The sequence below is a fragment of the Heteronotia binoei genome, chromosome 5, assembly GCF_032191835.1.
Source record: "Heteronotia binoei isolate CCM8104 ecotype False Entrance Well chromosome 5, APGP_CSIRO_Hbin_v1, whole genome shotgun sequence".
In the NCBI taxonomy this organism is placed as follows: domain Eukaryota; kingdom Metazoa; phylum Chordata; class Lepidosauria; order Squamata; family Gekkonidae; genus Heteronotia; species Heteronotia binoei.
The window spans coordinates 35,695,365-35,721,970 of NC_083227.1; the positions used below are offsets into that span (position 1 = coordinate 35,695,365).

Genomic DNA, 26,606 nt, shown 5'->3' on the forward strand with positions numbered 1-26,606 from the left:
TGAAATGCCCACCACCACCGTGTAGTCAAGAGCACCTCCACAGTTTGTCAGAAAACACACAAGTTTTTAGTAATGACTGGAAATTTGCAGTTAGCCAGTTTGGGGAGTCCCGCTGGTTTAGATGACATCACAGTACGGCAGCAGAAAATGAGACAGCTTCTGAAATTTACCACCGTGACTTCCTCAATCTGCTTTTCCAACCTCAAGCTTGAAAACACACACAAAACGGTCCTTCAGGTGTTTAATGCATATTTTTATCCAGGTTGCCACCTTGGAAGGTGTGGGGAGGGTGGAGGAAACTCCAGTCATGCTGTCAAAGGATGAGGAAGAAGCTAGCTTGACTTCCTGTTGTGGTTTCAAGGGCTGCTTGATAGTCACAAGTTAGAAAGTGGTGCTTTCTGTAACATGAAAATCAGCCTTTGACACCTGTGGGTGGTGGTATTAAAAGCACAGTTATAGGGCCCAGTTTAAAAGCTGACCAACCAATTCTCGCCTACCAACTCTTGTCTGGAAAATTCCTGGAGATTTGTTTGCAGCCTTCAGATTAGGGTTGTCAGGTCTGTGTTGGAAAATACCTGGAGACTTTGGTGGTGGAGCCAGAAGAGGGTGGTGTTTGGGGAGGGGAAGGGTCAATGCCATAGAATCTACCCTCCAAAGCAACCATTTTCTCCAGATGAGCTAATCTCTGCCAGCTGGAGATGATGTAAAAGCAGGAGATCTCCAGGTCCCACCTGGAGGCTGGCAACCCTACTCCAGATTGGACCTGGGGATCCCCTGGAATTATAGCCTATGGAGATCAATTCCCCTAGAGAAAAGAAGTGTTTTGGAAAGTGGACTCTGTGTCATTGTACCCCACTGAGGTTCATGTCCTCCTAGCCCCAAACCTCCAGGAATTTGCCCAACCTGGATTTGGCAACCCTACCCCACTATCCCCCACTAGTGGCCAAGGGAGACCTGTCAACCCTGTGTGCAGTGCCTGTAGAGGCAGGGGATTTGGGAAGGGATTTCACCTGGAACCTATAGTATACCATGCTGTCTGCCCTCCAAAACTCTCATTTTCTTCAGGGGATCTGATCTCTGTAGCCTGGAGTACTTTGTAAGACCAGGAGAACTCTAGGCCCCACCTGGAGGTTGATGAATCCTGCCTGTTATCTGCAATAGCTATCAATAGTTCTTTCAGAATAGTTCAGACCAGGGGTGGCCAAACTTGCTTAATGTAAGAGCCACACAGAATAAAGATCAGATGTTTGAGAGCTGCAAGACAGGAACGTCAGATGTTTGAGAGTCATAAGAGAAGGAAGGAAGGAAGGAAAGAAGAAAGATGTGGAAAGAAAGCAACTTTAACTTTAAATGCCAGCTGGCTTGGCTTGGAGAAGGTATATAAGCAGAGAAATGCCTTCTCCTAGCCAGCAGTGGGGGCTTCAAGAGCCACACAATATGTAAAGAGCCACCAAATGAGAAGGGAGCACTCACTGGAGCAGATTCTGATGCTGAGAAAAACAGAAGGCAAAAGAAGAAGGGGACAGCAAAAGATGAGATGGCTGGACTGCGTTACTGATAATAATAATAATAATTTTTTTATTTATACCCCGCCCTCCCCGCTAAAGCAGGCTCAGGGCGGCTAACTAACTAACTAACTAACATGAATTTGAGCTGACTTCAGAGGACGGTGGAAGACAGGAGGGCTTGGCGTGACTTTGTCCATGGGGTCGCAAAGAGTCGGACTCGACTGTGTGACTGAACAACAAGTGCACTCAATGCTCTTGGACAAAAGTTATATTTGACCAAAGTTTTCCTTTCATTTCTGATCTGGGCGCTTACCTTCACTGGCTTCCTCTTCAGCTCAGGGATTCCCCCACCCAGCCACCTTCACAGCCAACCAATAGCCTGTCTCACACACCCTAAACCTGACTGAGCATATCAGCAGAGAGGAAAATATTAGTGCCACTTTCACATGGAGAAGCTCATAAAGCTTTAGGAAAGAGGTCCGCATGCTGGGCAGTTAAAGAAGCTGAGCAACAATGAGGTATGTTAGCGGCGGGGAGGTGAAAGGGTGGGAGCCTGTGTTGTAGGGAAGGCAGATGGAGGGATATGGAGGAGGGGGGTGGTTTGGAAGACAAAAGGCAGGGCTGACTAGGGAGGGCTGAGGTCCCAAACCCTGTTTTCAGTGGTGCAGCCCAAACTTGGCTGTATGAAGTTATTATAGAGGGCATCTGAGCATGTGCAGAGTCCTTTTGTCTCTTGCTCTGTCCAATGAGTAGGACTGCCTGCTTTGAAAGCAAAGCACACCAATAGCAGGGAACACAGCCTGTGCAGCACAAAGCCAGTTGGAAACCAGACTGTGACAAAAAGACTACTCCTCTAGAAGCAATGCAACGTTTATAAAGTAGAAGAAATGTTAACAATTACAACATATATAATGAACACTTAATGCCTACACATAGGAATATTACATAATGCAGCAACACCTCACCATCCCACAGGTAGAAAGAAATGGTCTCAAGAAATAAGTTCCAAGCACTCCAAAACAATATTATAATCCAATGTCCCTCTATTATAATTAATATTACAATTACAATATTGCACTCAAAAACAATATTATAATATTATTTATAATAGAAGGACATTGGATTATAATATTGTTTTGGCGTGCTTGGGATCAATACTCTTTCTCAGCTGTGGAGCAAAAATTCTACTTCAGGAGCTACTGGCATTAACGTTGTGAGCTACTGCATACATTCGTTTGTTTGCGGGCCATTTTTCCTGAGCTAAGGTAAAAATGTGTGAGCCAGAGGCTAAAAAACTGTGAGCTAGCTCTCACTAACTTAGCTTAAAGGGAACACTGCTTGAGACCTTTTTCTTGAAACCATTTCTCTCTGCTTTCAAACTAGTCAAGCCAGCTGTCTCTTTAACTTCAGTTTGATCTGTAAGCTGGTTATGTTATTTAACTTCACGCCCTGAAAAGTATTGGATGCCCACTTCTACTCGTTAAATAACTGCTAAATGGACAGGACCCCCCCCCCCCCCCACTAGTTGGCAACTTTATCAGTGAGCCAGAGAACCAATCAAATTCATGGGCACTGCTCTGGCCCTTGGTTAGAGGATATGACTTTGAAATCAGATTGGAGCCTTCTCATCTCTTTCTCTCTGCTTTAGAAACCGCACATGGCGTGGGTAGGAGGATTGGAATGAGTGACACAGACAGTGGTTGAAGGTTATTTTCACCCATGAGGCTGGAGATCATTCTTGCCACACAATCCCTCGTTAAAATGTATTATTATTATATTAGCCAGAATGTTTATTCACATTATAAATAGCTCTCCCATGCTTCTTTTCTGCACAGACAACATACTTGACAGCCAGCATTGCAGAGTGGTTAAAGCATAGGCTTCCCAACCCGCCCCCCCCCCGCCCTGGTGGGGGACACCCCAAATTTGCAGCCTCTTCCCCGCTCTCCAAAAATCCGGAAGCAGGGGTGGGAGAGAGAACATGCGTGTAAGCATCATGTAGTTGTAGAGCTCCTGATCCGTTTGCACAGGAAACAGGAAGGGCTTCATTGGAAAGGGTCAGTAATAGTTTCCATGGAGAACGGCCCCTCCCTTTCTTTTGCTTTCCTTTTCACAGCAAGTAGAGTTCTGCAGGAAGATCTAGTAACTATTTGTGTGTGTGAGAGAGGGAGGGGGCAGGGGATTCCCTGGTTTGGAGGCCCTCCCCCCTTTAGAAAGTGTGGGGGGAGGGAAATGTCTACTGGGCACTCTATTATTCTCTATGGAGAACGATTCCCATAGGGAACAATAGGGAATTGATCTGTGGGTATTGAGGGCTCTGGGGGGGCTATTTTTTGAAGTAGATGCACCAAATTTTTAGTATAGCATCTAATGCCTCTCCCCAAAATACCCCCCAAGTTTCAAAACGATTGGACGAGAGGGTCCAATTCTATGAGCCCCAAAAGATGGTGCCCCTATCCTTAATTATTTCCTATGGAAGAAAGGCATTTAAAAAGGTGTGCTGTCCCTTTAAATGTGATGGCCAGAACTCCCTTGGAGTTCAATTATGCTTGTCACACCCTTGTTCCTGACTCCACCCCCAAAGTCCCCAGATTTTTCTTTAATTGGACTTGGCAACCCTATTGAAGCATTAAGCACTAAGATCCAGGAGACCCAGGTTTGAATCCCCAGTCTGGGTGAGCTGGGGCCAGTCATTCTCTCTCTGTCTACCTCCATCATGTATTTACTTACTACATTTATACCCCACTTTTACCCCAGCGGGGATCCAACGTGCCTTACTCCCAGGGCTTTTTTGTAGCAGGAATTCCTTTACATATTAGGCCATGCACCCCTGATGTAGCCAATCCTCCTGAAGCTTACAGATCTCTTATTAGAGGGCCTACTGTAAGCTCCAGAAGGATTGGCTACATCAGGGGTGTGTGGCTTAATATGCAAAGGAGTTCCTGCTACAAAAAAAGCCCTGCTTTACGCCATTCTCCAGTTCTCCATTTTATCCTCATAGCAACCCTATGGAGGGAGGGGAGGGTGAGAGTGTATGATTGGCCCAAGGTTGCGCAGTGAGCTTCCATGTTAGAGAGGACGTTCTAACCCTGGTCTCCCAGGTACTAGTTCAGTAGTACTCTAACCTTGAAACCACACTGGCTCTTGTGGAACAAATTTTGAGTCAAGTGGCACCTTTAAGACCAACAAAAGTTTATCCAAGATATGAGCTTGGTCTTAAAGGTATCACTGGACTCAAAATATGTTCTATTTCTTCAGACCAACCTGGCTGCCCATCTGAATGGCTCTTGTTGAGTGGTTGAAAGAATAAAAAGGTCGAGGGGAGAACCATGTGCACTGCTGAATTTTGGTTATTAAATTCTTGAGGAAGGGTGGTGATAAAATGTACTGGATAAATTAAACATTTATCTAAATAGCACATAAAATGTGCTCTAGGGCAGTCTATGACTCTTATGTGAAAATGACCTAAGAATACCCAATGTCATTATTCTCAGCCACATGCCAAGAAGCGTGCAGTAAAATGGCTCCACTTTATTGAGACAGGGCCCCAAGTAAAGATTGTATAAACTCCTGAAATGTGCTGCTGCCCCAAGAAATAGTGATGACCCATTAGCATTGATGGCTTTAAAACAGGGGTCCCCAACCCCAGGTCCATGGACCGGTACCGGTCCGTGGCCTATTAGCAACTGGGCCATGAGTTGTATAATTATTTCATTATATATTACAATGTAGTCATAAGAAGAAGACGATGACATTGGATTTATATCCTGCCCTCCACTCCGAATTTCAGAGTCTCAGAGCGGCTCACATTCGCCTTTACTTTCTTCCCCCGCAACAGACACCCTGTGAGGTGGGTGGGGCTGAGAGAACTCTCCCCAGAAGCCTCCCTTTCAAGGACAGCTCTATGAGAGCTATGACTAACCCAAGACCATTCCAGTAGGAGGAGTAGGAAACCAAACCCGGTTCCCCTGGATAAGAGTCTGCACACTTAACCACCACACTAAACTAATAGAAATAAAGTGCACAATTGTATCATCCCGAAACCATAGCCCCCCCCCGCCCCCCCACACACACAGAGTCTGTGGAAAAATTGTCTTCCACAAAACTGGTCCCTGATGCCAAAAAAGTTGGGGACCACTGCTTTAAAAGAGGACTGCGGAGGGGGGGTGGATCATAGAAGTCTGAGCTATGTCATGATGCCTAAATGGAACTTCCACAATCAGAGGCAGTGTACCTCTGAATATCAGATGGTGAGATGCTACTTCCTTTGTACCTTGTTTGTGGCTCCTTGAAGATATTTAGCTGTGGGATACCGGATCAGCTGGACCTTTGATATGATCCAGCAAATGTCCACATAGGTCCTAGGATATGTGTGCTGTAAAATGTTGTCATTAGGGTGGTGCCAGGTCCCCCCTGTCCACTGGCAGTGGCAGGAGATGGGTAGAATTGGCAGCTCCAGGTTGGAAAACTCCTGGAGATTTGAGGGAGGAGTCTGGGAAGAATGTGGACCTCGTGTGTGTGTGTGTGTGTGTGTGTGTGTGTGTGTACAATGCCATAGAGTCCACCCTCCAAAGCATCCATTTTCTCAAGAGGGACCGATCTCTTTTCTCTGGCTATGAGCTGTAATTCTGGGGAATCCCCAGGCCTCATTTGGAGGCTGGCATCTGTTAACCTGTAGAGAAAAATGAAGTAGTGTGATGATGTTGATTTCATGCTTAATTTCCAAAATGAGAAACTGCCAGTTCAATTCTACCCTGGAAACAAAGTTGCCAACTGGACTGGAGAAAAATGCCCTGTACCTTTAAAAGAGGCGTAGTTGGATATTATTCACCTCCATGCCTTGAAAGGCTTTCCACACATTAAGCTTCTATTAAAGGAGCGGGAAATTCCCCTCCCCCCATAAGCCTGTTGGCAACTCTGCTCGAAAGCCCTTTTGCCTAATCCAGGATATGCAGGTTGGAGGAGGCTAGCTGTAGTAGTTACAGGGGAACAATCAACACTTGCTCAAGAAGGAAAATAATTCCCTATTGTTATTTCATTCGTCACAGGAACTGAAACAGGGATTTGGGATTAGACCAGGAGGAGTCCTGAGCAAAATTGTGGGGGCAGAAGGAGGATCCTGAAAGAAGAAAAGGAGGAAATGCATTGACAGCTTGACAGATGTATAAATAGGGTTGCCAGTAGGCCTGGAGAAAAATGTGCTACCTCTTTTATAGAGGCTGAATGCGCAGAAACAGGTAGCTGCAGCTTTTTCAAATGGAGATAAATAACATCCTATCAAGCATTTATTAAAAAGCTGGGACTCCCTCCCCCCTCAGGCAGTTGGCAAGCCTGCATACAAAGTTCTAATATTGTCTCTTATTTGTCTTTTGGGAAGAAAACCGGCTTGGTCCTCTTTTATAAAATTTATCAAATATTGCTTAAGACGTTCTGCCAGAATTCTTGTAAATATTTTATAATCATTGTTCAAAAGTGAAATTGGTCTGTAATTTTTCACATTTGTAACATCTCTTTCTTCTTTAGGTATCAAAGAAATAACAGCTTCTTTCCATGTATTTGGTACCTTCCCTTTGACTCTTATTGCATTCATCAGCTTCTGTAATTTTGGTATTAATTCATCTTTAAACATTTTAAAATACTTGGCTGTATAACCGTCTGGCCCGGGAGCTTTATCATTTTTCATCACGTTGATTGCTGCCTCAATTTCTATTTTTTCAATTGGGTCATTCAAAATTTTTCTCATATTCTCAGTTAATGGCTCAATTTTTATTTTCTGTAGATATTCATCTATCTTTTTTCTCTTTACTTCAGCACCTTTAAACAGCTTGGCATAATACTTAAAAAATTCTCTTTTTATTCCCTCTTGAGTAACTACGTCTCTTTCATCTATCACAATTCTATTAATTATTTTATTTTCCCTCTTTTTTTTCAGCTGCCACGCCAAGTATTTCCCCGTCTTATTTGCTCCTTCAAACGATTTTTGCTGGAGCCTTTTCAAATTCCATTCTACTTCTTTGTTTAATAAATGTCTTAGTTGAGTTTGCAATATTGAAATTTCCCTTAGAATTTTCTTTTTCCCTGGTCTTTTCCTCAGCTCTCTTTCTTTTTTCTTTATTTCATTTTGAATATCCAGTAGTTGTTTTTCTTTTTCCCTTTTATCTTTATTGTTCAAAGTAATCAGCAACCCTCTCATTACTGCTTTATAAGCATCCCAGACCGTCTGAAAATCGATATCTTCTTTATCATTCACTTGGAAAAATTCTTTAGTTTCTTTTCCTAGGAAAGTCACTGTTTCTTTGTTCTGTAGCAAGTCTTCATTCAATCTCCATCTTCTCAATCTTTTGGACAGTTTTGTAATCCACATTATTGGGTTATGGTCAGTGCCAATTTTAGGCAAAATCTCTATCTTTCTTGTTATGAGGCCTAAATCTCTGGTTCCCCATAGCATGTCAATTCTAGAAAATGTCTTATGTCTTGCAGAAAAAAAAGTATAGTCCCGCACTTCAGGGTTAAACTTTCTCCATATGTCCTCCAAATTTTCCTGTTTTACTAATTCAAAAAAAGACTTTGGCAATTTTCCTTCTTTTCCACTATTTTTTTTCCCTCCGGATCTATCCAATGAGTTCTCAACTGTTCCATTAAAATCTCCCATTAAGAGTATTTGATCGTAGGTCAACTCATCTAGTTGTTGTGTAATGTCTTTAAAAAAAACATCTTTTGCACCATTAGGTGCATATAGTCCCAATAACAGCGTTTTTTTCCCATTTGATGTTATTTCCACTGCTACAAATCTTCCATCCTTATCTTTAAATACCAATTTTGGCTCCAGGTCTTGTTTAATATAAAAAACTACTCCCCTTTTTTTCTGGTCAGCTAACGAAAAAAATTCCCTTCCCAATTGTTTGTTCCATAAAAATTTATAATCCTTTTGTTTAATGTGGACTTCTTGCAAACAAATTATATTACAATTTTGCTTTTTAATCCAATGAAAAGTTGCCCTTCTTTTTTGTGGTGAATTTAGTCCATTAACATTCCAAGACAATAGTTTGTAATCCATCATGGTGCAAATTCTTTATTTTCTTCAAAAAATCTCCTCAGTTCTCGGGCATTTGTGATCGTGACTCTCTTCCCCTGAAGTTCAAAGCTCACACCCTCGGGGATTATCCATCTATACCTTGTGCCATTGTCTTTCAATTTTTCTGTCAACTTTTTATATGTTCTCCTGTCATTTATCACTTCTTTCGGTAGCTCCTTCATAATTCTCACTCTGCTACCTCTTACTATCAATGATTGTTCAAAGTTTCTCTTCATAATCCTTCCCACCATTTCCTTTGTCATGAATCTTACAACCACATCTCTTGGTAAGTTATTTTTTTTGGCATATAACGAGTTGACTCTATACATGTGATCATACATGCTTTTAGTCTTATCAGGGTCTTCTTCTAAGAATTCTGCGATTATGTTTGTTATATATCCTTTCAAATCATCATTCTCTTCCTCAGGTACTCCTCTCAAACGTAGCTGATTTTCCATTAATTTGCAGTCGTGAATCGTCACTTTTTCTTGTACTTTCAGCAAGGTGGTATCATGTGTTTTAACTTTCTCCTCCACCTCCTGTACTTTCTTGTCTATTTCCCAATTTGGTTTTTGAGGTCATCCACTTCTTTTTTAATCACTGTAGTAAGTTCTTCCTTCAACTCTTCCATCATTTTCTTAACTCCTTTCATAATCCTGGCTTCCATAGCCTCCATTTGGTCTTGCATTTTTTCTAATGAAAGGGCTCTTGTTCGGAGCTGCCTGGGCTCTGACATTTAAGCAAAGAGCAAGGGGGATGCAATTAAAATACCAAAAATTTCCGTCGCACAATTTGCAAGTTTGACTACCAAGTTCAGAAGGTCTAAATTTTCTCTCTCAATTAAACTTTGTTCTGTTTTCTTCTGAGCTTCCCAGGCCCAGATATAAATTTTTGAAGAATTTTTCCCCTTTAAAAAAATGACGAAATTTTTGACCTCACCAATTTAAAATCTGACAGTCAGGTTCAATAGAGCAGGGCTTGCCCTTTCCAGCAAGCCCAATTTCGCTGGTTTCTGAGCCCCCAAAGCAAAGATATTTAACAAAAAAGTCTTTAAAAAATCCAAAATGGCGGCCGCGATTTTTTCTCCTTTTAAAGATTTTTTTTCCCCTTTTAAAATCACCCCAGGAGCCCACCAATAATGTAGTCAATAGTTCTTATCTTCTTACCCTTTTCCCTGTCGTTTCTGTCACTTTTTAAAGTCCCAAATCTTTTTAAAACGATGTTTTAAATTGGACCTCCCAGCAATGGCTGCCGATGTTTCTCTATGATGTAGAGTAGGCTTTTTTCTTTACTGCTTCCTGTCTCTGTCACCTTCAACCTTATAGATTGCTTGACGCACTTCCTGTCTTGCTCAGTAGAGTTAGAGGACTGTTCCAGTATATTCCTGCGCAGTATGGTTGTTTACATTCCACAAATCGTAAGTAGACACAACAATGATTTCTCTTCAATTTTTAGCAGTTTTTAACACTGTCTTTTATGTCAAAATAGTCCAAACTTCACCCTTCCCTTCTTCTACTTGCAAGTTTTATATTTTCCCCTTATTTCCACCTTTAAAACGTCTCTTTAGTCTGTAAATAGCTCCGGAGTGAAAGAAGAGTTTCTGTACCTTTTTTCCTCTGTTTATCCAAGTTCCACTGGTCTTCCAAGACTTTAGTTGTTTAAAAATGTCCCAGAAGGTTAGGATCGTGACGAGCTTATGCCAAATCCATGGCTCTGAGAGATCTTGCAGACGATAATTTTGCAAACTTCTGAGACTCCTCAAAGCCTCAAAGGACCCTTCTCCAAAGCTCCTTTTCAGCCAAGGTAAATCTCTTCTAAAGTTTTTAGTGCAAGTCTTGGACCTTTCTCTCACTGAGAAAGGTAGGCAGTGGGCTTTGGTTTGCCCTCCACTACCCCGAACAAGACCTTCAGCTTGCTCCCGTTACGAGAGACAACTCAGCTCGCCATTTTCCTCCCCGGAAGTCAAACCTGCATACAAAGTTCTGTATGAAGCAGGCTAAGTGAAAAATGGGGGTTAGTAAAGAAATGCCGTTGGGCCATGGATCACACTGAAAACAAGAAAGCCAAGGCATCACCCCAAATTTTAATAGAGTGAATGGAAAAGATTTCCACTGAGGAAAGGGAGATTCACAGCTAAATTCAAAGGCCCACTTTGGATTATATTCAAGATGAAATCAACTCCTCCCCTCAAAAAAGATTATATTTTGTTTACTCCTCATACTACAGGTTATCAGCACCATTTAAATAATGGTTTTTTAAAAAATAAAAAAGCAAGGGATTATTGCCTGTTTAATGCCAAACTAGAATTGCTTATGGAGAGAAGGTGACATGGCATTGCCCAGTCTCATCAGATCTTGGGAGCTAGGAAGGGTCAGTGCTTAGAAAGGGCACTGCTGAGGAAGACTCTGCAGAGGAAGGCAATGGCAAACCGTTTCTGCTTCTCACTTGCCTTGAAAGACCCATGCTGGGGTTGCTGTGAGTCAGTCATCGCTTAAAAGCACTTAGGTCGGGACCAGTGGAAAATGTCCGCCTTTAGCAAAATCGGTGCATACCTGAAGAATGCCTGGGCCAAGGAACCTGTTATTGTAGTCTCTTTCGCCATTGGCATTCTAGCTTTGGCAATGCCCCTTGTCAGCTCCTACACTAAGTACAGTGCCATGATCAATAAGGCTATGCCGTACGTACATCTAGTGCCAGTTGGAGATAATGGAAACATGCCTGATATTCCCTGCCACCCTTGTGATAAGGAAGGCCCAAGCCCCGAATGACTGAAGTTCTGAGACCTCACAAAAGGCATACTGAAAGGTCCACCAAACTCAACTGGCACCACATTACTACTTGCTATTGTGAGCCGCTCTGAGACTCTTCGGAGTGGAGGGTGGGATATAAATCCAACATCATCATCATCATCATCATCTTCATCTTCTTCCTCTTCTTCCTCTTCTTCTTCTTTACCATTTCCAGAGTGTAATAAAACTGCTGTTAACGTGAAAGGAAAAAAAGCATTTAGGTCCGTATATAGAACTTTTTAAATAAGAAATGCTACTCAGTATGTAGACAGACAGTGATCTGGTCAGAGAGCTAGGTAATCCTGAGGTAATAAATGTATGAAACCTACACCAGCTGAGTCATGTAGCTCTATTGACCATTCTCACAGGTAGCTGCCTTCCAGCGTCTTAAGCTGAGAACTGTCTTTCCCATGGGATTCTTTTAATGTGCAGATGGTCAGGGATCATCTGCATGCACAGCAGACTTGAAACATATAATGAATTAGGGATGTCTAGACCGTCTCCCAGTAGCTTCACTGAAAATCCTTTTGCCTGCCACATCTTCCCTTCACCTTTACTATTGCTGTCAAATAACCAACCAGTCACACATCTGTTCTCTCCTCCCCATCTAAGAAATGGGCTTCCCCTGGGGAATCTCTCTCTCTTTCAGTATCTGTTTGACAGCACAAAAATGTCCCCGTGTAATCTATCAGTGTCATCTGGTGATAAAGTGAGTGGAATGAATGTGTTCCGTGTCTGGAGAGGAAAAGGCTGGTGTCTCATTGTTTAAAGGAAATGTTGAGGAAAACCTAACAGGCTTTGAGCCAAGGGAGGAACTACAAGAAGGGGGATCCCAGGTTGAAAATCCCCAAAACATCACTAGGGGGTGGTGTCTGGAATGTTTTTCTGAATGATTTTTAACAGAGCAACTGTACTGTACCAGGCGTGATGGTATAGATCTAGATTCTAGAATGTTCATAGCATTCCAGTTGCCCAGGGAACTAAGCCGGGAAAGTGTCTTTAGCAGCTATATTGTTGGGCATTTAGAAAGCAAAATGCATTTATTTGTGATTGCTCACTTTAAATTTCTCTGAAGCAAAATTGTGAAGAAGCACAAGACTTGCATTTTTATTTCTAACTTTGAGGATTTGCTAGTTACCTAAGCCTCTTATAGCGTAATTATTTATAGCTGAGCAAGGATAATTTGCCAATTCACGACTTTGGAGCCCGTTACCTGGGTGTTATTACGGATAAACCTTAAATATAGAACATTTTGGTGTGATGTAGATTAAAAATTGAAACTGGGATTTAAAAATAGGCCATGAGATTACGTGCACCTTCCTTGTTCAGTGGAAGAGAGGACAACTATGTAAGTCGCTTTGGGTCCCCATGAGGGAGATAGTAAACGGGGGAGGGGAGAATCTGTAAGGTGAAGTTGCCCGTTTGCTTGGGATTTAAGTGTCATGGTGGCCGCAGGGACAAGGGTAGCATTATGGGGTAAAATGAAGACTGGAGAGAGGTCCTAGGGAGTATGAAAGCTAATAGTTACAGTGCTTAGAAACAAGGTGGCAGGCTGAAGAAAGGATTTAATGACTTGAAAAATGGAAGCCTGAGGGAAAAGAAGGCTTAAGGAAAAGGGCAGAGGTGAGAACTGAGACAGAAAAAAAAGGTTAATTAGAAGAGGAGTGCTAAAGAAATTGAACATATTTAACAATTTTCTGGAAGGAAAACTTTCTCCAGTAGAACACGGCACTTGATCCCGAAAGATTCTACAAACCCTAAATTTAACATAGTCTAAGACCAAAAGGGGCTATACACCAGTTGGGGGGAGGCAGAGTCACCAGGAGTGGTGGTGGCTGGCCCAGGCAGGATGGCAAAGGGGAGTCAAGGTGTATATGGTGAAGCCAAGGACTGAAAGGGATCTGAGGAAACAGCAGGGGCAAGAAAGAAGAAAAGAGGGCTGAGCCAGGAACTTTCATGCTTGAGGGGTCAGAAAGTGGGAAAAGGGTTTTTTTTTTTAGAAAGCTAGGGTTTGTGTGCAAGACAGGAGTCTTTGGGTCTAGAGATGCAGACAGGGGCTGGTGTTTCTGGGGTTACCAACCTCCTGGAATTCTCCCAGACTGACAACTGATCATCAGATGGCAGAGGTCAGTTCCCCTGGAGAAAACAGCAGCTTCAGAGGATGGATATCTTTGCTGTGCTTCCTCCTCTCCCTAAAAACCACACATTCTGGGCTCTATCCTCAAATTCCCAGGAATTTTCCAATATAGAGAATCACAAATCCATAGAGTTGGAAGGGATCTCCAGGGTCATCTAGTCCAACCCCCTGCACAATTCAGGAAATTTAATTTAATTTAAATTTTGGATTTATATCCCACCATATCCCGCGAGAGGGCTCAGGGCAGCTTACAACAGTAAAATCAGACAGAGTTAAAATAGTATCATAAAAACAAGCATAACAATTCACAAATACCCCCTTCCTACACACCCCCAATGACCCCTGTTCCATGCCAGAAGATGGCAAAGAATTCTCCAGGATCCCTGGCCAAATTGGCCTGAGAAAAATTGCTTCCAAAGTGGCCATCAGCATTTCCCTCGATGTATAAGAAGGATCACGATGCAACCCTTCCTGCCCTTCTTCCCATGATCTGCCTAAATCCACAGAATCAGCATTGCTGTCAGATAACCTTGGAGCTGGCAACCCTCAAACAGTTGCACAGAAGAGAGGGGATGTTCTGAATTGTGACTTGGCAACCCTAAAGGGGAGGGCACCAGTGAACAAGAGGAAGTGCAGAGGCAGTTGCTTTTACATAAGCACATCTGGTGGACCATGCATTTTTCCCCCATTCAAATCAATACTTGTGAGGGAAGGTCTTCTCATTTTAACAATGGGGAACTGAGAAAGTCTAATGTACTGAGTTCCAAGACGTTTAGAAGGCAACATGCTTTATTGGTAGGGTTGCCAAGTCCAATTCAAGAAATATCTGGGGACTTTGGGGGTGGAGCCAGGAGACTTTGGGGTGGAGCCAAGATCAAGGCTGTGGCAAGCATAATTGAACTCCAAAGGGAGTTCTGGCCATCACATTTAAAGGGACGGCACACCTTTTCAATGCCTTCCTTCCATACGAAATAATGGATAGGAGCACCTTCTTTTGGGGCCCACAGAATTGGACCCCCTGGTCCAATCTTTTTGAAACTTGGGGGGGTATTTTGGGGAGAGGCACTAGATGCTATACTGAAAATTCGGTGCCTCTACCCCAAAAAACAGCCCCCCCAGAGCCCCAGATACCTGCGGATCAATTCTCCATGATTTTCTAGGGGAATAAATCTCCACAGGGAATAACAGAGTTCCCAGAAGACATTTCCCTCCCCTCCCCCTGCTTTCTGATGACCCTGAAGCAGGGGCAGGGCCTCCAAACCGGGGGATCCCCTGGCCCCACCTGGGGATTGGCAACCCTATTTATTGACGAGTACATCACAAAGACAACATGGTGGGGCCAGGTCCCCGATTATATACATCTCCCGGAACAACCCCCTTCCCTGGCCAGGTCCAATCCACTAAAGAAGGGGATGCAGCCCCATTACAGCCACTCGGTGCTTCCAGTATTAAACAGTATTACTTGCCACTTTGAACAAAGTTTGAGTCCAGTGGCAACATTAAGATCAACAAAGTTTAATTCTGGGTATTATAAGCTTTTGTGTGCATGCAAACTTGTTCAGATACATTGAAACAGACTTCCTCAGGCATTACGTATAGATGTGGGGTGGGGTTAGTTGCCAGATGTATAGTTATCAAGATGTATAAGTAATTTAGCAATAAGTGTAGCTTAAGACTGGATTGAAGCAGTTGGTAAATCCTGTGAACAGCAGCAAATTTGCATACAAATAAAAGAGTTAACAAGCAGATGTGAGAACTAAGTTTGAGTCCAGTGGCACTTCTAAGACCAACAAAGTTTAATTCTGGGTATAAGCAGAACTAAGTGAATTAGCATGTGTTAGTGAGAGAAGAACCCAATATCTCTGTTAAGCCCTGGGGGTTCCATGGTCCTGAGTGTTGCAATAATGTGCAATACCTTGCACATTATTGCAACACTATACCAATTACTATAACGCCCTCATCATTTGTTCATCAAACATCACCACCAAGAGTTGGCTTTCAATTTTACAGAGGATATGCAATAGGTTTGTTAATTGTGTGTGTGTAAAGTGCCATCAAGTCTCAGCTGACTTTATGGCAAGTCTTAAAGCAGGGGTCCCAAACCCCCAGGCCATGGACCAGTACTGGTCCATGAGCTGTATAATGATTTCATTATATATTATAATATAATAATAGAAATAAAGTGTACAATTGTATCATCCCAAAACCATCACCCCTTCCCCCAGTCTACGGAAAAAATGTCTTCCACAAATCTGGTCCCTGGTGCCAAAAAGGTTGGGGACCACTGTCCTAAAGGGATTTCAAGGCAAGAGATGAACAGAGGTGGTTTGCCATTACTTGCCTCTGATGCCAACCCAGGCCAACTCTGCTTAGCTTCCAAGATCTGAGATCCGGCTAACCAGGACCATTCTTATTCATCCCCCCCTCCCGGGAAAAAAACCCCCCAGTGTCTCTAATGGTCAATCTGTTCTTTTTTCCCTCTGACTTGCAGCTGCAGTAACATGCCACTATCCACTCCTGAATGTCTGAAGGAGAACAGAATGCAGCCTTTCAACCAATTTGACAAGGTGGGTTCCAAGGAAGAGCTTGTATGTCTGTCTAAAGTGCCATCAAGTTGCAGCCGACTTCTGGTGCCCCCAGCTTTCAAGGCAAATGAGAAGCAGAGGTGATTTGCCATTGCCACCCTCTGCACAGTCTTCCTTGGTGATTTTTCTTCTATGGACTAGTCAGCCCTCCTTGGCTTCCAAACAGGCTTGGGCCAAGGTATTAGAAGAAGAAAATGGTGTTATTGGATTTATACCCCAACCTTCACTCTGAATCTCATCAGAGTCTCAGAGTGGCTTACTATCTCCTTTACCTTCCTCTCTCACAACAGACACCCTGTGAGGTGGGTGGGACTGAGACAGCTCTCACAGCAGCTGCCCTTTCAAGGACAACTCTGCCAGAGCTATGGCTGACCCAAGGCCATTCCAGCAGCTGCAGTTGGAGGAGCGGGGAATCAAACCCAGTTCTCCCAGTTAAGAGTCTGCACACTTAACCACTACACCAAACTGTTTACAAATCCACAGAATTATGGTGCAGAAGGCTGTATATTTCATGGCTGTTCTGCAGAGGCAACCACAAATTCAGCTTCCCAGAACCTTTGCTCATAGTTAACCCTGTCCCTTTTCCTTCCACCCCTCCTGGTCTCACACCTCCCCTGTGAGGGGGTCCCTGGAAGATGCAAAAGTTCTGCAAGAGAATGGCACAAGAGTGCCACTCCATTGTAAGACAATACCCTCTTTCTTAACCCCTGGCAGTGCCTGAGCATGAATGCCCTGTGGTGCTAATGCTGCCAGGAGCTAGACAGAAACACCCCCTTACTCCAGGATGGGACTGTGTTGCAGGTGAGCCTTCACTATCAGCCAACGCTTGGTGGGACGCTAGAAGAAAATGGGGCATCTCAGCATCCCCACCAGCTTGAGGCACTGCAGCGGGTGGCAGGTTTGGACTTCCCATTGGACAAGCTGTGGGAGAGGCTGGTGACCGGTCTCCCCGTGAAGCAGAAAGTGGAAGAGATGGAAGCCCGGCAGAAGACCTTGGAGAATATTGTGTCAGTTCTGAGTCGGGAGCTGGGCAGAAGAGTGGAGCCCCCTGTAGATACCCTCGGAGAGGCCATGGCCAGGATCCTCTACCTGGAAGAGAAGGTAAGATATTGTTATAGGTGCCTCACTTCTGTGAGGAGTGAAGTTCCAGGGGTAGTACTTCAGAACCAGTTTGGTGTAGTAGTTATGAGCAGTGGACTATCATCTGGCAAAACCAGATTTGATTCCCCACTCCTCCACCTGCAGCCAGCTGGGTGACCTTGGGTCAGTCACAGTTCTCTCAAAGCTGTCCTCTCAAGAGCAGTTCTCTGAGAGCTCTCTCAGCCCCACCTACCTCACAAGATGTTTATTGTAGGGACGGGGAGGGAAGGTTATAAGCCGCTCTGAGACTTCAAGTGAAGGATGAGATTTAAATCCAATCTCTTGTTCTTGGTTGACTCCCTGGGGAAGAGAGAGCATAGGGTTGCCAACATCCAGGTGTGCCCTGAAGACCTCCCTGAATTGCAACTCCAGATGACAGAGATCAGTTCTCCTGTAGAAAATGGCTGCTTTGGAGGGTGGACTCTATGGCAGTATACCCCACTGAGGTCCTTCTTCAGGCTTCACCCCAAAATATCCAGGGATTTCCCAACCCAGGGCTGGCAACCACAAACACTAGGACTCCCCCTAAGCTGTGAGCAAAAATTCTGCTTTGTGAAGCAGAAGCTATGAGGTACTGCATAAATTAGTTTGCTCTGCAGCCATTTTTCCTGAGCTAAGACAAAAATGCATGAGGCTAAAAAACTGAGTTAGCTCACATTAACTCAACTTAGAGGGAACACTGCAGGACTTAAGTTGGGGGGGGGGGTTGTAACATTTAGCTTTATTTACAAACCTACAAGTAGGAGGTAAGCCTACAGGCTGCCCTATATCAAGAGAGTTTGGGATCCTGCACCTCCAAGGTCCTACAGCTGGTTCACAGTCTGCTTCTCTCTCTGTCTCTTCAAGAATCTAAACTTCTCTTCCTTCAAACAGACATGCCTCTGACCTCTTCCTTCAACTGGGAGGGGCATCACCTTTTCCCAATACTTAAGTCCCACTGAGATCTGCCATTGTTTAGAAAACATCACAGTTCCTTTTCTCATAGGCACTCCCACCATACCCTGCCTGCCCCTTGAGGCCATTTAGACTCGTTAGCTACATGCTCACAGCAGCACTGTCCTAAGGATGCATATTGGGGGTTGAATGACAGTTGAGCACTGGTTTAGTCAGTTCCAGCATGAACCTGGAAGTGCCATCACCACACCCTCGCTCACCAGCCAGGCAAACAGCCCTTGAGCAAGTGAGAGACATGCAGCCCTGCTCAGAAGCCAGGAAGGAAGTTAAAGCTGGTTTGGAGGCCCAATTGCAAGTTGGGAAATTCCTAGAGATTTGGGTGTAGAGTCTGGGGAGGGCTGTATAAATATGGCTTTCATGAATCTGGGCCTCAAGATCTGGGACAAGAAGCCCACCAGAACAAACTCGGCCAGTGGAGTGCCTTTAACTGATCAAAGGGATGTCATGTTTTCACTCCAGGTTATAAAGCCAAGCCCATCCATCCTGATAAGGTTTTCCCCAGTCCCAATGTCACCTCAGACCTGATTAGTCTTCATAAATGCCATGCCCCTTTGCCTTCATCCATCATAGCACCTTCAACATGCAAAGCCAGTGCTCTTTCTCCAAGCCACAACCCTTGTTGATAAGCATCTCGATCAATATAAGGTGGCTTCAAATGTCCTATGAAGCAATAAGGTTGCAGCTCCTTCCTGTGGGAGGAGAGGATTCCTTTACAATAACTCCCTCATCTCTGCTTCAAAGTTACGCCTGTTCCTTTTCTTTTTCCTCCCTGCCCCCACCATGCAATTCTTCCAGGTGGAACATCAGGACTCACTCTTGGCGATGAAGGATGTAATGATCAGCAATTTAGCGGCTCGGATCCACACCCTGGAACAAACCACCTACGATGGATGTTTCCTCTGGAAGATTTCAGACGTGGGGCTCAGAACTCAGGAGGCACTAACCAATCACAGGCCTGCTCTTTACTCCCCCTGTGAGTGATTCTAAGTCTGCAATGGGCATTAGGGATATAAAATTAGGAAGATTTGGCAACACCTTCATCCCTTGCACCTCAGAGTGCAGTAGCTAGTTTGTCAACATGAACTGGGGTAGGATTAGGGATGACAATCCCCAGGTGGGGGCAGGGGATCCCATGGTTTGGAGGCCCCCCCCACTTCAGGGTCATCAGAAAGCGGGGGGGGGGGGGAAATGTCTGCTGGACACTCCATTATTCCCTATGGAGACTGATTCCCATAGGTTATAGTGGAGAATTGATCGATGGGTATCTGCATTTTGTTTCTGCCCCCCACACACAAATGCTCCAGTCCACTGTACAATATGTCAGATATTATTAGCATTTATACAGCACTTAGAGTGATAACAACTCTAACATGGAACTTTAGTAGAATTTAGTGACTTTTGGGTTACCAACCTCCAAGTGGGATCTGGAGATCTCCCAGACTTACAAGTGATCTCCAGACTACCAGGGCCGGCCATAGATTGTCTGGCACTCTAGGCAAGGCTAACTTCTGATGCCCCCCACCCCACACGGATAACCCACTGAGTCAATTCTTCACCCTCAGAAGGCCAGTGGCCTAGGCAATCACCTACTTCGCCTAGTGGCAGGGCTGGCCCTGCAGACTACAGGGATCCCCTAAAGAAAACAGCTGTGTTGAAGAGAGCCAGTTTGGTGTAGCGGTTAAGTGTGCGGACTCTTATCTGGGAGAACCGAGTTTGATTCCCCACTCCTCCACTTGCACCTGCTAGCATGGCCTTGGGTCAGCCATAGCTCTGGCAGAGGTTGTCCTTGAAAGGGCAGCTGCTGTGAGAGCCCTCTCCAGCCCCACCCACCTCACAGGGTGTCTGTTGTGGGGGAGGAAGGTAAAGGAGATTGTGAGCCACTCTGAGACTCTTCGGAGTGGAGGGCGGGATATAAATCCAATATCTTCTTCTTCTTCACCTTCTGTTGAAGGGTGGACTCTGTGGCATTACACCCTGCTGTGGTCCCTCCCCTTCCCCGGCTCCACCATCCCCAGGCTCCACTCCTAAATCTGCAGGAATGTGCCAGCTCAGTTTTATGCAACAATTCAATGCTGGATAGTCTAGTCATGACCCCTTAATGGAGCCTAGTGTCCAGGGGGCACCTACAGATCTCCCACTATTACAATTGATCTGCAGATGACTAAGATCAGTTCCTCTGGAGAAAACGGCTGCTTTGGAGGCTGGGTTCTATGGCACTGTACACCACCAAGGTCCCTCCCTAGGCTTTGCCCCTAAATCTTCAGGAGTTTCCTGACCCAGAGCTTATGGCAATCCTTCTTGATCATATAAAAGTGAGTTTATGGCAGATGGGGCTGCCAAGTCCCTGGGCCGGGTGGGAGTTCTCCCGCCCTGGAGGTTCCCAACCCGCCGGCCCAATGTGGAAACCTCCTCCGACATCACCGGCACAATGATCTCACCCGGAAGTGATGTCATTGTACCAGCAACGCCATGCGCTGGCCACTCTAGGTGTTTCTGGAAAAAAACTATGGTTTCCCCAGACGCTCTAGCGATTTGGGAGGAGAAATTCTATGGTACAATAGAGTACAATGATGTCACTTGACGTCCGTAAGGGACTTGGTAACCCTAATGGCAGAAGTTTTAAACCACAGACTGCCTGATTCATAGTTCAGTCTGTGGTCCACTGGACTCCAGTACACAAGCAGCTTGCAAACAGTCAACTGACAAGTCTGGCGGTGAGAAAGCTAAAGCATGAGATGGCTGATCTTTATGAAGAGTCAGTGTAAGCCTCTTACCACAGCCAACATCTGCTATTCTAACAGCCACCCTGGCATGAAGCAATTAAGTTCTGCTGGGAACCATTTTGACTAACTAGGAGATGATGGCCATACTAGCAGCCACTGGCTTCCATCATACATCTATCACGGGGCTGGAAGAATATTTCAGATTCCTAATTGGCCAGAGTCACATTTTTAACAACCCGGAGCCCAGATTCCTAGAATATTTCCTCCCAACGCTGTTCATTTCATAGAATGAGCTTTAAGGCCAATTTAAATTCCATGCCTTCCCCAAGCAGCCCTCTGGATTTTCGTTCTGTCCAAAGGTTGATGGTAGCTAACATAATAATTTTTAATGGCTTCAAATTACTGTTCCTCAGGAACCAGAGCTGCCCATGGCAGTTAAAACAGATTTCGCTTAAAGGCACACTGAACTAGAGGTGGGGGGAGGAGAGCATATGATATCCACCAGTCTTCATGCCTCCCTGTATCTCCTCAGTAATATCTAGGGAAAGATGAAACAGAATATGATATCATTGTGCACATTTCCTTCTTTACTTCATTGGTTGCGGGTTCTAGGTGTGATAGCTCTCCCCTCCTTATTTTTGTGCATACAGCCCTATGAGGTAAAATATACTGAGAATGACTGCCCCAAACAAGTTTCATAGCTGTGTGGGGATCTGAAAGTGGGTCTCCCCACTTATATGCTGCCTCTGCTATCCCTCATTGGCTGTTAGGGGGCAATGTTGGGAAGAAAATGGCCACCCAAAGGGGGGGGGCATGATCAGTGTCCCAAGTGTGCTGGCACACCTTCCAGAGTGACCCTGATGCGATGCCATCATGTTGAGTGATGCTCTAGCATTCACCCAAATTCTATGATTAAACCATAAAGTATGGGGCAAAAGCTAGAGTCTGCCCGCTCGGTGTGATGGCATCTGTAATGTACTGAGTTCGGAGACGTTTATAAGGCAACATGCTTTATTGGCGAGTACATCACAAAAACATGGCGGGGCCGGGGCCCCTCTTATATACATTCCCCGTAACAACCCACATTCTGGTCAGGTCCAATCCTGACCGGTTAAATTTCCCGCCATGGATTGTCATGGACGGGTTGCCTTTGTCCCTTACAGTCAGGTGACCCACGGCTGTGCTGTAAATTGAGGGACCGAAATGCAAGACACAACAGCATCACTTCTGGGTCACACCAGAAGTGACATCACTGCAGCAGGGCAGCTGTGCATTTCCCGCAATGCTTAATTTGGATCTTGTACTGTTAAATTCAGGCAATCCCCGGAACAGAAAACTAATATAACTTGTCCACTAGAGGGCACCAGTATACACACTCAAATAGATACACACTTAAAATGCTGTGTGTTCCTTTTCTCTTCACACAGGTTTTTATACCAGCCGCTATGGATACAAACTCCGTCTCAAACTCTTCTTGAATGGAGATGGGACAGGCACTGGGACCCACCTCTCACTTTTTCTGGTTGTGATGAAAGGGGAATACGATTTCCAGCTCAAGTGGCCTTTCCAGCACAAGGTACGGGGCTGTTACAGCAGGGATTCCCAACATTGTGCCATGGGCACCATAGGATCCATAGCACCCACTATATAAATCACCTGGCCCCTTCAAGGGCCCAGTTTCCACCCTTAGCCTGCCAACCTTGATTACCTCTGTGCAGACTCACATCTCTCCCCTAAACACATGATGAGGTAATCACAGCCAACTTATGGAAAACCCATAGGATTTTAAAGGCAGGAGACATTTAGAGACAGTTTGCTATTGCCCACCAGTTTGACAGCCAGATTGGTGTAGTGGTTAAGTGTGTGGACTCTTATCTGGGAGAACTGGGTTTGATTCCTCACTCCTCCACTTGCAGCTGCTGGAATGGCCTTGGGTCTGCCATAGCTATCACAGAGCTTGTCCTTGAAAGGGCAGCTGCTGTAAGAGCTCTCTCAGCCCCACCTACCTCACAGGGTGTCTGTTGTGGAGGGGGGGGGAGGGTAAAGGAGATTGTGTGACTGTTCTGAGATTCAGAGTATAGGGCAGGATATAAATCTAATATCTTCTTCTCCCTCTGTATGGCAACCCTTGCCTTCCTTGGTGATCTCCCACCCAAGTACTAACCAGGGATGACCATGCTTAATTTCTGAGATCAGGCTAGACTGGGCCATCAGGCTCAGAGCTTATTCTGCATAGAGGTCTGCATAACCAGAGTGGCCCAGAATGCGCAATCTTCCACATTTTTTGGTGGTGGGGGGGAGAGATTTGCACAAATCAGGCTCCCATTTGGGGCATCTGCCTCACACATTACATTATGTGCTTAGTACAGGGCTTTTTTTGTAGCAGGGACATTTTTGCATATTAGGCCACACCTCCTTGATATAGCGAATCCTCCTGGAGCTTACAGCGGACTCTGTACGAAGAGCCCTGTAAGCTCTTGGAGGACTGGCTTCATCAAGTGGGTGTGGCCTAATATGCAAAAATGTTCCTGCTACAAAAAAAGCCCTGACTTGGTAGAGGCAAGTCTGACTGTGGGGGTTGGAGCTCCATTTCTGGTGTTCCTTCAGTAGAAACCATGACAACGTAGATGTGCATTCCATTCTCCTGTTTTTCCAGGTCACCTTCACTCTTCTGGACCAAGTCAACAGACATCACTTCTCCACCTCCTTCCGTCCCTTGCAGTCATCGTCATCCTTCCAGCGCCCTGTGAGTGAACACAATGTGGCCAGCGGCCTTCCCGAATTCTTCCTGTTGAACTTGCTCCATGCTTCGGGGACCACCTACATCTGTAATAACACATTAGCTATTCAAGCTGTGATAGATACCAAGGTTTAGACTTTTGGGGAACATTCACCTTACTCAACTGGAGACTGTATTACCCGGGAACGGATGGACATATTGCTAGAGACTGATTCAGTGGTGGCAAGATGGCTGCCTAAGATCTACTGCTGCATTCTGGAAGATCAGTTTTCAGAGCTGAAGAAAAAAAAATATTTTCAAGTTGTTCCAAAATTATATCCTTGCACTTACTTTTTAGAAGATAACCAGATTTCTTTTTGCTTTCTTATTTTAAAATATATGAAGGCTTGTATAAAGCTGCATTAACCTATTGAAATTTTTCATGTACAGGCACAGTGTTCCTTGTTTTTTGGGTGTGTGTTTTGTTTCACAGTATTCTGAATATATTCTATTTCATATGTTTGTGTGCCAACCTTCCTCCAAGAAGCACAGAGGAGCATCTATGGCTCTCCTATATTGTCCACACAGTATAGTGAGGTAGGATAGGCTGAGAGAGAAATGGTCCGATACATGTGGAGACACTATGCTCTTCACCTGTTAAAGCCATCTGTGCTCAAGGCCATCACTATACCCCTGGTAACAAATCCCATGACCCATTCATCATTGGATAAAGCAGTACATTATTTTGTGCGTCTGGAGCCTACTGCCCCATCAACTTCACTGGACTTGTTTCTGATAAGATGTGAAAAGTTCTCACAAAGTACCTTTCTTCCTCTTCGCAGCAGCAGTGTATGTTAATTACAGACATTTCATAAGGTCAATACTTGCTTCTCACCTCCCCACAACTCCTCCACAACAGATTTGAAATTCCATCCCAACAACTGTCACGTAAGCAAACTAGTTTTTTTAAAAAAAATGAGGCTGCTCTGCAGTTAGTCTTTTGAGGAAGCTTCTGAATTCTTACCTTCCTCCAGAAGCTTAAAAAAAAAACAAAACCCTGCAGGGAACAGCTTTCAAAAGTAGGGGGAGTAGCCCCCACATATCAGGTATACCTAACAGTGTGATTCCCACACCCCCAGCTGAAGTCAGCCCACGAGCTATGTGTTCTGGCCTACAAGCAGTTTGATAAACTTTTTGTTTTGTTTTGTACTTACTTAATATTTGAAGTCCTCACCAAGATGGCCCAAGCTAGCTTGATCTCAGAAGTAGTTTCCAACATCCAGGTGGGACGTGGAACTCCCCCGTTATTACATTTCATCTCCAGACTACAGAGATGAGTTCTCCTGGACAAAATGGCTGCTTTGGTAGATGGACTCTATGGCATTGTATTCTGCTGAAGTCTCTCCCCTCCCAAATTCCACCCACTCTCAAGCTCCACCCTCAAAACCTCGAGGTATTTCTCAACCCAGAGCTGACAACCTTGCTCAGAAGCTAAGTGGGATGAGCTCTGGTTGGTACTTGGATGAGACAGCAGAGGAAGGTCCAGAGTTACCACCCAGAGGCAGGCAGTGGTGAACCACCTCTCTTAATCTCTTACTTGGAGAATCCAATGAGGGGGTTGCTGTAAGTGAACTACCACTTGACAACACTTCACACACAAGATTTGAAACAACTGAGTGGGATCCCTTGGAATGCCCCAAGGGTTGGCTCTAGACTGTATGGCACCCTAGGGCAAGGTTAACTTTTGGCGTTTCTCCCCCCCACCCCGCACACACCAATAATATCACTGAGTCAAATGGAGGGGCCAATTCAGTGCCCCCCCAAAAGGCTGGCGCCCTAGGCAATCACCTAGTTTGCCTAGTGGCAGGGCTGGCCCTGAATGCCACACATCTTGGCTAAGAACACATGAACCCTGCAGAATCAGACCCGTGGTCCACCTACTTCTGGATCCTGTTTCACTGAGTAGCCAATTTGTTACCCTCACAAGTTTGGTCACATGATGTATCATCCCAGTACACTGGCTGTTTTTACAGCAGGCTCTGTTTCCATGACAATGTAGCATCGCTTTCCCTTTATAGAGGCCTTGCCCAAAATAACCCCCAAGGCCACTTCTACAATTATTTGACATGTGAGACCCACAATTAAGAACTCTGCATGGTATTAGAATGTCACACAAAATTAGATGGAATTGTTTGGGTGGTAATTTCTGCCCTTGAGAAATGATAATTGCTATCAAAAGCAGAAGCCCTGAGCCTGACAGGGGCCTAAATGCACAAAAAGAAAGCCAAAAACAACAAAAACCCAATGTTGGTTCATTTTTTTATTATTATTATTTTCATTGGTTCCACAAGGGGTTCTCAAGAGGCAGTGAGTAAAAGACCTACTTCTGTCAATACACCTACTCCCAAACAGAGGGCACTCCCTCTACCGCTTTCCAGAACATTCCGACAAACGCCCGTCCTAGCTACATTACACAAACACATACACAGTGTCATTGGGTAAGAGGGAGTAGTGTTCCTCAAGCCTGTATTCTTTAAAAAATCTAGCTGCTTCTTTCATGACCACAGAACATCCGTGGAAGTTATTTGTTGAGGTGGCAGTGAGGAAGCAGTTCTGAGTTTGGGATGTGAAGGGGAGGGAGTGTAGGCCTGACTCTGAACTCCCTTGTCCCAAAACAGCAGCACCATAGAGATGTATGTGGCAGACTGAACATACAGGCTAGTTTTTAAAGATGCTTTAGGATTAGAACTAAGTTACGGAGGGAAAGGAAACATTTCCTTATTGCTGACTGAGGGGGTTGTGGTACACTTGTGCAATCTTCCCATAGGTGGAATGATTTAATCAAGCAAGAAAGTTCACCACAGCCCCCCAGTGCAGGCTTCTCCTGACCCCCCCTTATCCAAAACAATGGAATCTCCCAGATCTGTAGCAAAGTATTAGTGGCGGCTTGTACCCCAAACCAGCAGCCCACCATTG

General features: G+C 44.8%; 1 protein-coding gene across 1 annotated transcript; it reads left to right on the forward strand.

The window, feature by feature from the left end:
* Positions 1-1,918: 1,918 nt before the first annotated feature.
* LOC132571435 (TNF receptor-associated factor 1-like) lies at positions 1,919-24,071 on the forward strand. The gene is made up of 6 exons (XM_060238226.1): positions 1,919-2,026; positions 16,001-16,076; positions 16,896-17,195; positions 18,984-19,161; positions 22,339-22,487; positions 23,568-24,071. Exons 1-6 carry the CDS (start codon positions 2,022-2,024, stop codon positions 23,784-23,786), a joined length of 927 nt encoding a protein of 308 aa, XP_060094209.1. The 5' UTR covers positions 1,919-2,021; the 3' UTR covers positions 23,787-24,071.
* The last annotated feature ends 2,535 nt before the right edge of the window (positions 24,072-26,606 follow it).